The 12,621-nt window shown below is 36.4% G+C and overlaps 2 protein-coding genes across 2 annotated transcripts; one reads left to right on the top strand and one right to left on the bottom strand.

The window, feature by feature from the left end:
- Positions 1-1,269: 1,269 nt before the first annotated feature.
- Positions 1,270-2,239, bottom strand: LOC103339701 (A20/AN1-like zinc finger family protein). The gene has a single exon (XM_008243036.3). The coding sequence runs from the start codon at positions 2,097-2,099 to the stop codon at positions 1,548-1,550; it is 552 nt and encodes a 183-aa protein (XP_008241258.1). The 5' UTR covers positions 2,100-2,239; the 3' UTR covers positions 1,270-1,547.
- Positions 2,240-8,014: 5,775 nt separating this feature from the next.
- On the top strand, positions 8,015-12,587 carry LOC103339702 (uncharacterized). Its single transcript, XM_008243038.2, has 11 exons — positions 8,015-8,287; positions 8,436-8,530; positions 8,682-8,739; positions 9,619-9,810; positions 10,117-10,193; positions 10,495-10,577; positions 10,685-10,736; positions 11,414-11,482; positions 11,624-11,710; positions 11,859-11,923; positions 12,023-12,587. The coding sequence occupies exons 1-11, from the start codon at positions 8,149-8,151 to the stop codon at positions 12,135-12,137; spliced, it is 1,032 nt and encodes a 343-aa protein (XP_008241260.1). The 5' UTR covers positions 8,015-8,148; the 3' UTR covers positions 12,138-12,587.
- The last annotated feature ends 34 nt before the right edge of the window (positions 12,588-12,621 follow it).

Below are 12,621 nucleotides of genomic sequence, written 5' to 3'. Positions count from 1 at the left end.
ATTAATTTTTCGGTTGCCACGTGTCCATATTTATTATAAAATTCACATCTCACTCATCATACAATTGAAATACTCTCGGTCCTCACATTCTAACACAATCGAGTACAAGGACAACTCAATCATTGGCGGATGTAGTTCCACCGGATCACGACGTGGGGAGTATTTTCCTTCAGATGACTGCAGGCATTGTTCACTTGAGGAGCCATGTGTAATGGTTTTCCTCTTTTTTGATTTGCCTTAAATAATCTATTAAAAAAATGGAATTGGAAATGCAAGAAATACACACACACACACACACATATAATGATATTAAATTGAATAAAAAGGCAATTAATTTTTTTTTACCTCATCGCCAAGATTTTGACCTCTTCGAACGTTTGTCCCCGACGCTCCGACTTCGATGGAAGAGGCCATTTGTATTTTTGCACAAATGGAATTTTGTAGTATAAAATTTGGTGTGGAAAGTGGAAAATATTGGAAGGAGATGAATTTGTATGAAGATTTGGAGTGGAAAGTGAATAATATTGGTAGGTATTTATACAAAAAAATTTCCATAATTTTTTGATATTTTTTTAGCCGAAAATTAGACAGCTGTTGGATTGAGCAAGATTTTTCCATATTTTTTTATATTTTTTTAGAGGTTGGATTGAGCTCGGAGGCAGGAGAAGCCACATGGCTTGTAGCCATTGGGCTATGTAGGCTGGTGGGTCAGCGCTAACGTCAGCAGCTTCGGGCAACAACCCAGTCCATTTTTGCCTGTGAACTTGCTCGGGCTGAGTTTGGCGCACTAGAGGTGGAACTCGGACCTGGGGGGCATGTTGCCAAGGCAAGGCCCTAGCGCTGCACTTGCTCTAACGTGTAAGGAGCCAAACAATGTCGTCCAAACCGTAGTGTGAATTGCCCATTTTCAAATATCCAATTTAAATTGGCTAAAGATTTCTAAAATCACACACCATTAAACTTAAAACATTAGAAGGGCTGCCTTGCATTTTGGGCTAAACCACCGCACATAAAGCTTTCATTTTAAACCAGGCCGACATCAAAACAAAGCGAGTTGCACAGGGACAGCTTGTGGTAACAAAACCAACAATACGACGTCATTTGTCGTTGTGAGTGACAGGTTTGGTTTGTCGCAAATTGCATCACTTTTACACACACAAACAAAAACACAAAAAAACATCCAAAGAAAAGAAACTCAAAAGCAGAGAGAGAGAGAGAGAGAGATGCAACATAAAGATACAGAGGATAAAAGTAAAAGAGAGACGAATCTACAAAGGAATTGGACCCGAAATTTCACTCCCAAACTAGAAATTTTTTCGTTTTTTGCAACTATTACAAAGCAAAGCCCACAATAACTTATTTCCCAGAAACTAAATATCAAATTAAAAGCCAGTGAAGAGAGAAATATTTATATCAACTTAATTCCCACACGTGCATGATGAACGGCCGCGATCAGATCAACGGTTCTTCGAACTGATTTAAATTAAATCCATCCGTTCATCTTTTTGATACAAATTTGTCCGAGTAATCGGATCCGACGGTCCTGATCATATCTTCTCGAGCTTCTCGGCTATGACCAAGGGGTTGCTTCTGGCGATCTCCTCTCTCCCAAGCGTCTTGAAATCGAACGAACACGCGTGCTTCTCCGGGTACCTGTGGACCCCACAGAATGTGGTCCCGCACCTGCACTTGAACCCGGTCAGCCCGACCCGTTTCCTGCAAACGGTGCACCGGTTCGGCTGCGAGACCACCGCAACGACCTCAGGTGGCCGGACATCTCCGGCGCTGTGTCCGACTAGGTCTCCGGCCACCTCCGGCAAGGTCAACGCCGGAGGAGGAGGCTGACAGAGGGTCTCGATCACCGGAGAAAAGGAAGAGGAAGTCGATGAAGAAGAAGGAGCAGAGACAGAGGAGGAAGAAGAGGCGGAGAGAGAGGCTTCGACTGTGGATTTGATCGAGGCCTCTTGTTGCTCTTTGAGGCAAAAGTCCCGGTAGCATTTAGAGCAGAGGTTCATGGTGGCTGGGCTGCCGAAGAAGCCGCAGTTGTTCGCGCAGAGACGGAGGCCTTCGGGCGCTTGGCATCGGTGCTCTTCTGCCATGGCTAAAGGATTGATCTGATTTAACCTCCGCTTCGAGATCTCGTAATCGGAAATTGAATCTCGCTTTTCGATTTCGCCGATCGGGTTCGATCAGATTGGATCGTCCTCTGCTTCTCCGAGAGAGATCGATCTACGAAGAAAATGATCTGAGATCGAGAAGGCAGAATAATTATAATAAAATTCACAAAATCTCAAACTATTTTCCTTTTTAAAAAAAGCCCTCAGCTCGCTGTTTGGATGCCGAGAAACAAAAGGAAGGAAACAGAAGAGAAAAAAAAAAAAATCCAAATTCCGGTTTCGAGACTCAGAGAAACAGATAGTCGTGTGGCTAATAATAATAACCATCACCGTCCAGAAGATCCGCGTATTTGGAAACTAATTTCTCGGAACAAAAGCAACCGAAATTTACGGATTCTGGATTCTCTCATCTGTTTTTCTTTTGTCCTTAATTTTCTCAGCGGCCAAACGGAAACTAAAAATAAATAAAGTAAAGTAAATAAAAAAAAAAAAAAACGAAAAAAAAGGGGGAGATAGAGAGAGAGATTTATGTACCTGTTTTGCGAAGGGGTTTGAGAGATTTGTGAAGCGAACGCGAAGAGGAGAACGGGGATAATAAGAATATGAAGAAGAGAGAGAATGGGAAGCGAGAATCTTAAGACGGAAGAATTATCGAGAAGGTCATAGGAATAATTTAAAAAAATAAATTAAAGTGGGAAGCAACGGCGAAAAGGAACAAAATTAGAATAATCCACCATTGAATATTATATGATTGGGAAATTAAAATTAGTTTATGAAAATTGGAATTATCCGAGAAACAGCCTGGAAAATCTCTTTTTGTAAAGAAAAAAGGGGGAAATGATTGTGAGTGGTAAAAAAAGGTTGCGGAAAATCATGCATTTGGCACCGTTATTGATAGCGCGTGGCTTTTCGCTTTTTATTTTATATTTATTTATTTTAAGGTGGCAATTCTGCGGTGGTCCTGTTGGTGTTGTGTTGGGTTGGAGGGATTGGTGGTTCGGTTGGGTCGATATTTAAAGGTGGCTATTATTGTTGGGTTGCAGGGTTTTGCTTTGATACTTCCTCCTGGCGCAGCTGATATTTTTTGGTCCAAAAGCTGAGGGGGAAATGTATCTTTCTTATGGCATAAGGAAAACGAAATATTGTCTGCGTCTGTCCCAGATTATTTTGAGCACTAGGGTTTCAGTTTTGAGATAAGGTTATTCAGTGGGTTCGAAGTAAGTTTCAAATCTTGTGAATGATGTCAAAGCTGAAATCCTTTCGAGTCTCTTTTACATGGGTCGAGAGACTCGATTTCACAACTAAAATCTCTTTTTGACTATATGAAAGATTTTCGATTTGATGCTTGAATTAAGACTTGCAACGACATTAAAGAATTGGAAATAGTATTAAGAAAGAGGTTGAGTTCTATATATATATATATATATATATATCATGTGTTATCTACATGTAAACTCATATAGATTCGGGTTTTACAATTTGAAATACAATTCTTACAATTTTATACAATTTGATATAATTTATGTAAAGGAAATTAGATTGATTTGTGATTTCTGAGATGTTGACTTTGTAATGTAACGGTTTGAAGATAAGATAGAGAATTGTGATTGTTCTAGTTGTTGTATGTTGAAATTTTGATTGGCTAGTTGGGTTTAAATTTTATATGATAAAATATGTTGCTGCTGAATGAATGAATGCCATAAGACAATTTTTTAATTAGAATTCATCATCAATTAACATGCAAAGATAATCATAAAAGTTAAGACATTTCCGATTTAAATTGATTGTTTTTACAAAGATGATCATCATAAGGTATTCAAAAAAAGAATTAGCAGTTTATAAGGGGTTTATAGTTCAAGTGATTAAAAATATTTACCCACACCTTTGAGATTCTAAATTCTATTACTTCTCCGTCAATATCGCTTGTAAAAATAAAGATAAAAAAAAAGATGTTCGAACATCAAATCACATTATAAGATGATAACATAATGAAAAAGGCCATAAAGAAGGGAAAAAGTGGTTATGAGAACAATTTAGAGCACCATACATGTAATGCCTCTTGGCATCACTTCATGAATATGAATTTAAAGGCTGCTACTGGCCCAATGCCTTGGCCATTATCAAATGGATCATAACTGAGAGGACTAAAATGCCTGTGAAAATTGGGAATAAAATGTCGAGAGGGTTGAACTCTGCCTCACTCACATTCACATGATATGATGTCAACATGCCGTGCAAACATAGCAATCAAACCTACACCATCCATCAAAGTCTCCTTTCGTCTATTACTTTTTCTTCTTCTTTTTCAATTTTGTTTTTTTTTTAAACAATATTAATTTCGAGATGGAACTTTAACAATTATAGAATTTGGTTGCATTCTTAAGCAAAACCGCGTTTAAGGATGCAATGACTTTGTCCACTTTGATCACTAATGGTATCGTTCGTGATCATTACCCATATAAAGTCTAAAACATGGGATAATTAGATCAAATATTCAACACATTTTTATTTTTGCTGCGAATAAAATTGATGAAACTTTGGTACCAAATGGTCTTATTTTTTAGTTAAAATTTAGCTAAAAACACTAGAAAGCTATTATAGGAGTTCCTTATAAAATTTCAACTCCAACTATTCTCTCTAGTTTAGGGAATCATAAATGGTTTTTTTATTTTATTTTTTAGTTTAGCATAAATGCTCCTTCTTCATATAAAATAATAATAAAAATAGTTAGCATTAAATAAATACTTAAAATAGCATTAAAGTAAAACAACATTTAATTATAGGGAGCCACTAAGAGTCCTTTCTCTCTTATCAGACTTAGGAGCTCCTAGAGATCTCTTTATTTTAAGAGTTGGATAGGGAGCATGGTTGGAGGTGGGATCGGGTAAAAGAGAGAGAAAGAGTCTTTTATTTTTTGAATATTTTATATTTTTAATTAATTAATTAATTAATAATATATTATTATTTATTTGGTGGGTGAAAAAATAATGGGTATTTTAGAAATAATGATGGATGGAAAGATATGATTGTGTTTTTTTCAAATTTATATGGTGGGTGGAAAGTAAGCCTGTAAATAAAGCCCAGGCCTGATGGGCTAGCATGAACCCAACCCGAATTTTGGAATTATGGGCTTACCCAACCCAAAGCAATGGACGAGCTTAGCCTGGCCCGAGGTCTAATGGGTAGGACTCGGGCTATGTTTTTAAGCCCTCCAAAAGCTCAAACCCGACCCGGTTTTTGCTAATATGCTTGTTTGAATATAACAAAAATGCATGTATATTTATGTATTCTATATATGTGTCTCTCCATTTTTGGTTATAATGTATATGTATATATATAACACACATACATATATGCATAAGAAGTATACACATGCATATATATACCAAAGGTTTATTATATATACATATATGTGCATATGTACAAGAGTAGTATATATTACAAATACAGGGAGTAATGTACAAGAGCATATAAATAGAGACAAACTACAAGGAAAGATAATCACTGAGTCAAGATGAGATCCCAGTAATGTGTGGTACGACAATCCAATGCAAAGAGTCATGCATCATATGAACCATCTTCTGAAAGGTCTTGCTTTGGCTTTTGGGGTTTTATAAGAGACATCACGGCAAACAACCACTTCAGTTGTTTTGTGCTTTATAAATATCTTCACCCACCCCATCAAAGCTTCATAGAGACTTTAAGGTAGAGTTGTCAAATGAGACGGGCCGACCCAGTCCGTTTAAATAAGGCACAATACGGTATGAGTACGGATAAGTACATATGACATATACGCCTCTCTCATAATCAAAGCAATAATTTTCTTCACATATAAAATAATAAGTTGTTTAAAGATGAAAAGTTGAAGTTAACTTTGTTTTTTGTCCTCCGTCCTTTTATATTGTTTGGATGTTTGATTGATTAATTTTTTCAAATAGTTCATCATTTCTTGTCTCTAATTATATTTTAATTTGAATTATTTAGTGGAAAAAAAAATCAAGTGAAAAAAATTCAAATGAAATGGGTTGTTTCTTGGGCCAGAGCACGCCACGAGCCCCGCCCGGCCCGTTTCAATGTGGACATGGGCTTTGGGTCGGGTCGAGATCAATGATTTTATTAAATGGGCCGACACGGTATGACCCGATAAATTAAATAGACTGGCTCGGTATGACACGAAAATGTTAAAAACACGAGTTTAAATGGGACGGACATGCCCAATGCGGTCCATTTGACACCTCTACTTTAAGGCTAGCTTACTTATGCATGTGGGCCTATAATGTCATGTGTAGTTGGGCTTCATTCGTTGAGATTTTTGCCAATTTGACGTGAGATTTTTTATAAATGCCTTAATTGGTATTTAAACTCTTTAAATATTATAATTTTTCAAAAAATGGCATGGGCCGTATAGGCCCGAACCAAAAGCTCGAAATTGTTGAGCCTGTGGGTAGGGCTTGAGCTTAGCATATTATATACAGGACTAGCCTGGCCAGGCCTGCTCTCTTCTTAGGGCCAAAAAAGCCCGTTATAAAGTTGGGCTTGGGCTCACTCATCTTATGGTTGGGCTGGCCCGGCCTGACTCATTTTACAAGCCTAGTGGGAAGATAAGGTAAGTAGGGAAATATGACAGGAATATGGAAATAGCAGCACTCTTTATAAATTTTTTTTTTCTTAATTATCCAGTTTTGTGTTGATTTGGAACTTATTGATTGAAGAGCCAGATAATTGATCCACCTGAGATGGATACTTAAGACAGTTTCAATCGATTTAGGGCCAGTTTGGCATTGCTATGTTGTGAAAATAATCGCTATTAGATTTGCTGTGAGAGAAAACAGTTTGACGATTAGTAAACTTTTTGTTAAAAGTGTTGTTGGTACTAATTCCCGCATAATCATTAAACCTAACGCCTTTTCGAAACTGATTTTCACATAATCAGAAAATGAAAGCATCTAATTAGTTGATTTCCCTTATAACTTTTTCTCACAATAATTTTTAACAATAAGTAATTTTCTCATAGTTTATCAAACGGGCTGAGCTTCGCAAAATTTTAAAAAAAATCACTTATCATCCCAAATAAGTAATGCCAAATGAGCACTTAGTTGCCAAAGAAGACCCACTAATTAATCTATTTAGGTAAGGACTTGCTACAAAAGAAAGGTAGTTGACTTGCTAATTAATGTCAATTGATGAGGGTATTCAATATTGATTTTGAAGGCACAAGCATACTGACCTGATTAAAGAAGACTAATTTTATTTTATTTTTGTATTAACGGGCAATGAGAGGTTCAAACTTTAAATATTTTCAAATATTGAGAAGACGATTTAAGTAAGAAAGACCGAATCAAGCTGCTTTTTTATACATAAAAATATTATTTTAAAAATGTTTAATGATTGACATTATATATGTCAATCAAACTAGTAGATAGTTTTCACATATCATATGGTTTCCTAGTGAATTTTCAAAATGTAAAATTGATTTTGCTCACTAATTTGTAATGGTTGTGTGTTTATTGTTTTGTATCTTGGCGTAAGCACCCTTTTTGGGCAATTATTACGACTATAAAAAAAAAAAGGTCAAACATATCTTTTATAATTAACTATAAAATTTTGTTTGCGAGTTATAATATGAATAAGACGAGTTTATATCACACATAATATTAATATATATTTGTTATAATATGAATAAATTGCTAAGAGTTACTGTTATTACAAAAAGGAAATGTTAGATTAGTTTCTTTTTATTTTTTGTTCCAAAAAAAGAAGAAGGTAGATTGGTTGAAAAAAAGATCACGTGATATTTTCTACTCTAAAAAAAATCACGTGATATAGGCCCTACTTGCCAAGAAAAAGTATACTTCCCCGCCATTTGGAATTCCAAGAATGGTTGGTTGAGCGTTGACACCGAACTGTAGCATCAACAGATATCTGAAATCTCCAAAAACGACCTCTCCATCTTCTTCACTATAAAGATTAAAGACAATGGATCCAAATTCTTACGTACGCAAATAATTTAAAGATAGTTCTCAGCTCAGCTATGAACTTGTTGCAAGCAACCACCAACTGGTGGAGAATCCATGGAACCTTGCGAACTCTGTACCTACTGTTTTTGGGTCAGGTCGTCTCCTTTGTTCTCGCACTCATGAGCCTCACTTCCTCTCTCATATCCACTCTCGGTAACTTCAAAAACCCACCAACCCATTTCAAATTTCTTGGTTTTTTTTCCTCTTACTAATTTCTTATTTACTTCATTCATTGTTTTTCTCTGTTGGGTTTTCGAATCTTTTGATAGAAAATGGTTTCATGGTTGGTGGGTTTGTTCAGGTGTGGATGCGCCTATTACACAGACTATGTCTACTTACTTGGGTTTGGCTTTGATTTATGGGAGCATCTTGGTGTATAGGCGTGAGAAGCTACGGGTATGTCTCACTTTTCAAGCATTAAATCCTTTATTATGAACCAGTTTCAAGACATTAATCAGAGTTTTGTAGTTTAAGTTACTTTGATTTGCCATTAGTGTTCCATTTGGTGAAATGAGCAATGAAAAAGTTGAAAACTTGGGATTTGCAGGTTTCTTGGTATTGGTATCTACTCTTGGGGTTTGTTGATGTTCAGGGGAACTATCTTGGTGAGTGCTAAAGGTTGAGCTTTCTTTCACATGGTCAGTGTCAGTCCTGGATATGCAATTTATTAGTCGATTGTGCTGCTTGTTAAGTTTGTTGTTATAGATCGTATATCCATTCGACATCGATTTGCTAGTAGTTGGGATCGAATGATTCTGTGTCTTCATTATGGCATTGGGTTGTGCATTGTTTTTGGTTGGGATGATTGTACATTAAGGGCTCGGATTTTGCCAGAACTGTTTCAGGTGCAAAGGAGAGCCTATATCTTTACATATTAAATGATTTGGTAGACATTGTAGAAATTCATCAATAGGAATTAATAAAAAATAAAAGGAATTAAAACTGTGAATAACATTTGTATGGCATTGATGAAAGAAATCACAATGCATATCAATTTTTGAAATAAAAACATGCAAGTTTGACAATGGCGCTCTTCTAAGACAATAAAGAATAGACAAGGTGAAGTTTAGGGGACACTGGTAGGATGTTTTTCAAAGATATTTAGACGGGTTAAGTCAGTAAGCAGCTTCAAGCCAGCAAAGTAACGATGGCTATTAGGCTTATAGTTTGCACGCATGACGCATGGGAGAACATGATGTGTTTTGGCAGACATCCATTCTGAGCAAGTTTCTGCTCTGGAATATCTTGCCTAATCATGATGATTATTTTCATTGGCTGAAGGGTGCTCGGATATTCAGGCTCCCTGGTGTACAAGTCTGCAGTGTGAAATATGGCAATCTTTGCCTTTACAAGACATAAATTTGTAAATTGAACACCTAAACTAATCGTTAACTTGTGGAGGAGTTTTAAGGATTTTATTGCATATAGGTACTTGAAACGCAAATGATGCAGGGCAAAATTAACTTTATGTTGTTTTGATGCAGTGAACGAAGCATACCAGTTCTCATCAATTACAAGTGTGACACTATTGGACTGTTTCACAATAGCTTGGGTCATAATTTTGACGTGGATCTTCCTACGCACTCGATATTCCCTATGGCAATTGTTTGGAGCAGCCACCTGTGTGGTGGGCCTTGGTTTAGTGCTTCTTTCTGATGCCGGGGTGGGTGGTGGAGGTGACTTTCTCTTACGCCTTTTGGACTAAATTTTCCATTTGGGTAAATAATTGTTACGAATACTTTTCAAACATTTGCCTTTTTTTTTTCCTAAAAAAAAAGGAAGAAATGTTTTAACTTATGAGTTAATGATTGTGTTTTGAGTGGTCTGTTATTGGTGAAGTTTTCCCAGTTGATATGAGGACAATTTTCTTTTTAGTAAAGAAAAAAAGAATGAAGAAGACAATCATTAAATAGTCCTATATCTATCACTAGAATCATACCCAGTTATGTAGCATCTTTTCACAATTTTCATTCATCCTTCAGGTGGCTCAAAACCTCTTCTAGGGGACATACTTGTCATCGCAGGAACCATTTTCTTTGCCATGAGCAATGTTGGTGAGGTTGGTGAATCCTTTCGAACTCGTATTTTCTGTCACTTTATCCTTGTAAAAAGGCATCAATGGCAGGAGAGACTTTTACAGTAAAAATTCACCTGAAACTTACATACTTTTCCTATCCCATTTTTAGCTGCAGAAGTGGTAATATCAATGGAACATCCAAGATCACTGAACCCATGTTTCAGTTTCTCTCTCTCACACTCACACGGACACAATTTTTGGTTGACTTTAAATATAATTATTTCTACACCAAATAGTTGCCTCTCTTGAGTTGTTTCTCATCTTAGTCCTTCCTAAAATGCAGGAGTTTTGCGTTAAGAAAAAAGATCGTGTTGAAGTAATTTGCATGATCGGTGTTTATGGATTTCTAGTGAGTGCATGTCAGATGTATCCTTTTCATCACGAAGTGCATACAAGAAAGTGGCTTCATATAATTTGTACCATGATTCTGTATTGGAGAACAATATCTCTTGGACTCCTTAACCCTCTTGTAGGTCTATCCTGGAATTAAAGACTCTGGAATCAGTTGAGTGGTCTACAGATATTGTAAGTGATCTTAGCTATGTGAATAAATTTGACAAATAAATAAGCAGGCTTTCTAATGCTTTCTGTTTTTTCTGGGGCTGTCTTTGTAACTCTGAAAATATACAGACCTTAAATTGTGAAAAGGTTGCTCAAAGTATGTAATCCTGTTGTGGATCTCCTGTCTCATTCCGAGCAGTTCTTCCACCCCTAATTAGGACATGAATCAAAATATCAAGGTAGTTGCATAGCTTGGGGTTTAGGAGCTTGAAGAACAATTCATAATTACATTTCATGTGGCCATTGTTTACCCTGCTTTACAAGCTGGATTGACATCCTTGACATGTGAGATCCTGCTAGGATCATGCGGTAACATGAACAAGTTCAACTAGGTGTTGATCATAATTGTATCGTTGGATGATGTAAGGTTCATAATTTTTATTTATTTATTTATGTTCTTATTCTTTTAAAAGATTAGAGCCTTCAAGAATTACAGTTAATGATGAACTTGTGGAATATAGACAAAGTGATGATTTACTGCCGCTTATATAAATGCTTGAATTCATGTACTGAAATCCTAGATGAAAGACAAGAGGAATCTTTAGAAACTTTAGATACTGCATTACATGATATAAAATCTGTTTTTCCTTGATTGTGTTTTCTTCTTCTTAAGTTGAGTGCTCTGTTTTCTTTCTTCCCAGATATTAGCCTTTGCTGGTTATGGTGTATCAGGCTTATTGTTCTACACACTTGCTCCACTTGTTCTCAAGGTCGATTTTCTTCTCCTCAACTGTTAACACACTTACTTCAAATACAATAACCAATTTGTTACATTAACTCCCATGGAGTGAAGCAATTCTAAGAATTACTCACTTTTAACATCTAAAATAATTGCTTTTTTCCCCATACAGCTGAGCGGAGCGACATTACTGAATCTCTCTATTCTCACATCTGATATGTGGGCAGTTGTCTTTCGCATCTTTTTCTATCGCCAGCAGGTACCTTAACGATGGACCTCTGCATATTGGAAAGAATTCAATTGTTATGAGCCTGATACTGTATAGATTTTTGCAATTATTATATGCTCATACCTTCCATATCCTTATAAATTGCTCACACTGATAGTAAACCTGACTCGAATTGCAGGTAGACTGGTTATACTATCTAGCGTTTGCAGTTGTAGTTATCGGACTCATCATTTATTCATTAACGTACGTTTCTGACCTTGTATTGAACATACTTCATTAAATACTCAAAATGTGTCATTGGAATTAATCGTTAGAAGAACACTTGATTGTTTGCTGTTATAGGGAAAAAGATCCAGTTCCTGTACCTGCACTTGAAAATGGAAACCCCAGCTTGGAATACCAAGTTCTTGAAGATGAAAGTGCTACTACACCAAGAAATCAAGCTTTGACCTCATAAGAGGGATAGAAGCACTGGTCTCGAGCCGACTTAAACATCGAAATCCGCTGACAAGTATTCCGGAAACCTGGTATCGATCTCATCTTAGGCAGGGATTGGCTCAACTGTACCAGCAGACATAAGTGGGAAGACATGCATTCTAACTTCTATGCTAATATATCTACCAACAGCAATGACAACCTCCACTTTTTGGAAAGAGGATGCCAATTATAGCTAGTGCAGTAACTGTTGTTGGGAAATGCTTTTTTGTTTTGTTTTTGTCTGAACTGTTGGGTATTGAGAAGAACACTCTTTGCAGTCTTGCTAGTTATCCAAAACAATATTATTCATTTTGGAATTGAAACAGCTTCTCAGTATAGCCAGTTTGTATTAATGTCCCAGATGTATCAGCATGGATATGTTAGAATTTCAATACAGCAATCCTGCAGTCCAACAGTTGGGATTTTTTTACCTTTTCTTTTCATACAAGAAATACAGACATGAA

Source organism: Prunus mume, linkage group LG8 (assembly GCF_029339155.1).
Source record: "Prunus mume cultivar Tortuosa linkage group LG8, ASM2933915v1, whole genome shotgun sequence".
NCBI classification, from domain to species: Eukaryota; Viridiplantae; Streptophyta; class Magnoliopsida; order Rosales; family Rosaceae; genus Prunus; species Prunus mume.
This window is presented reverse-complemented; position numbering and strand designations above follow the sequence as displayed.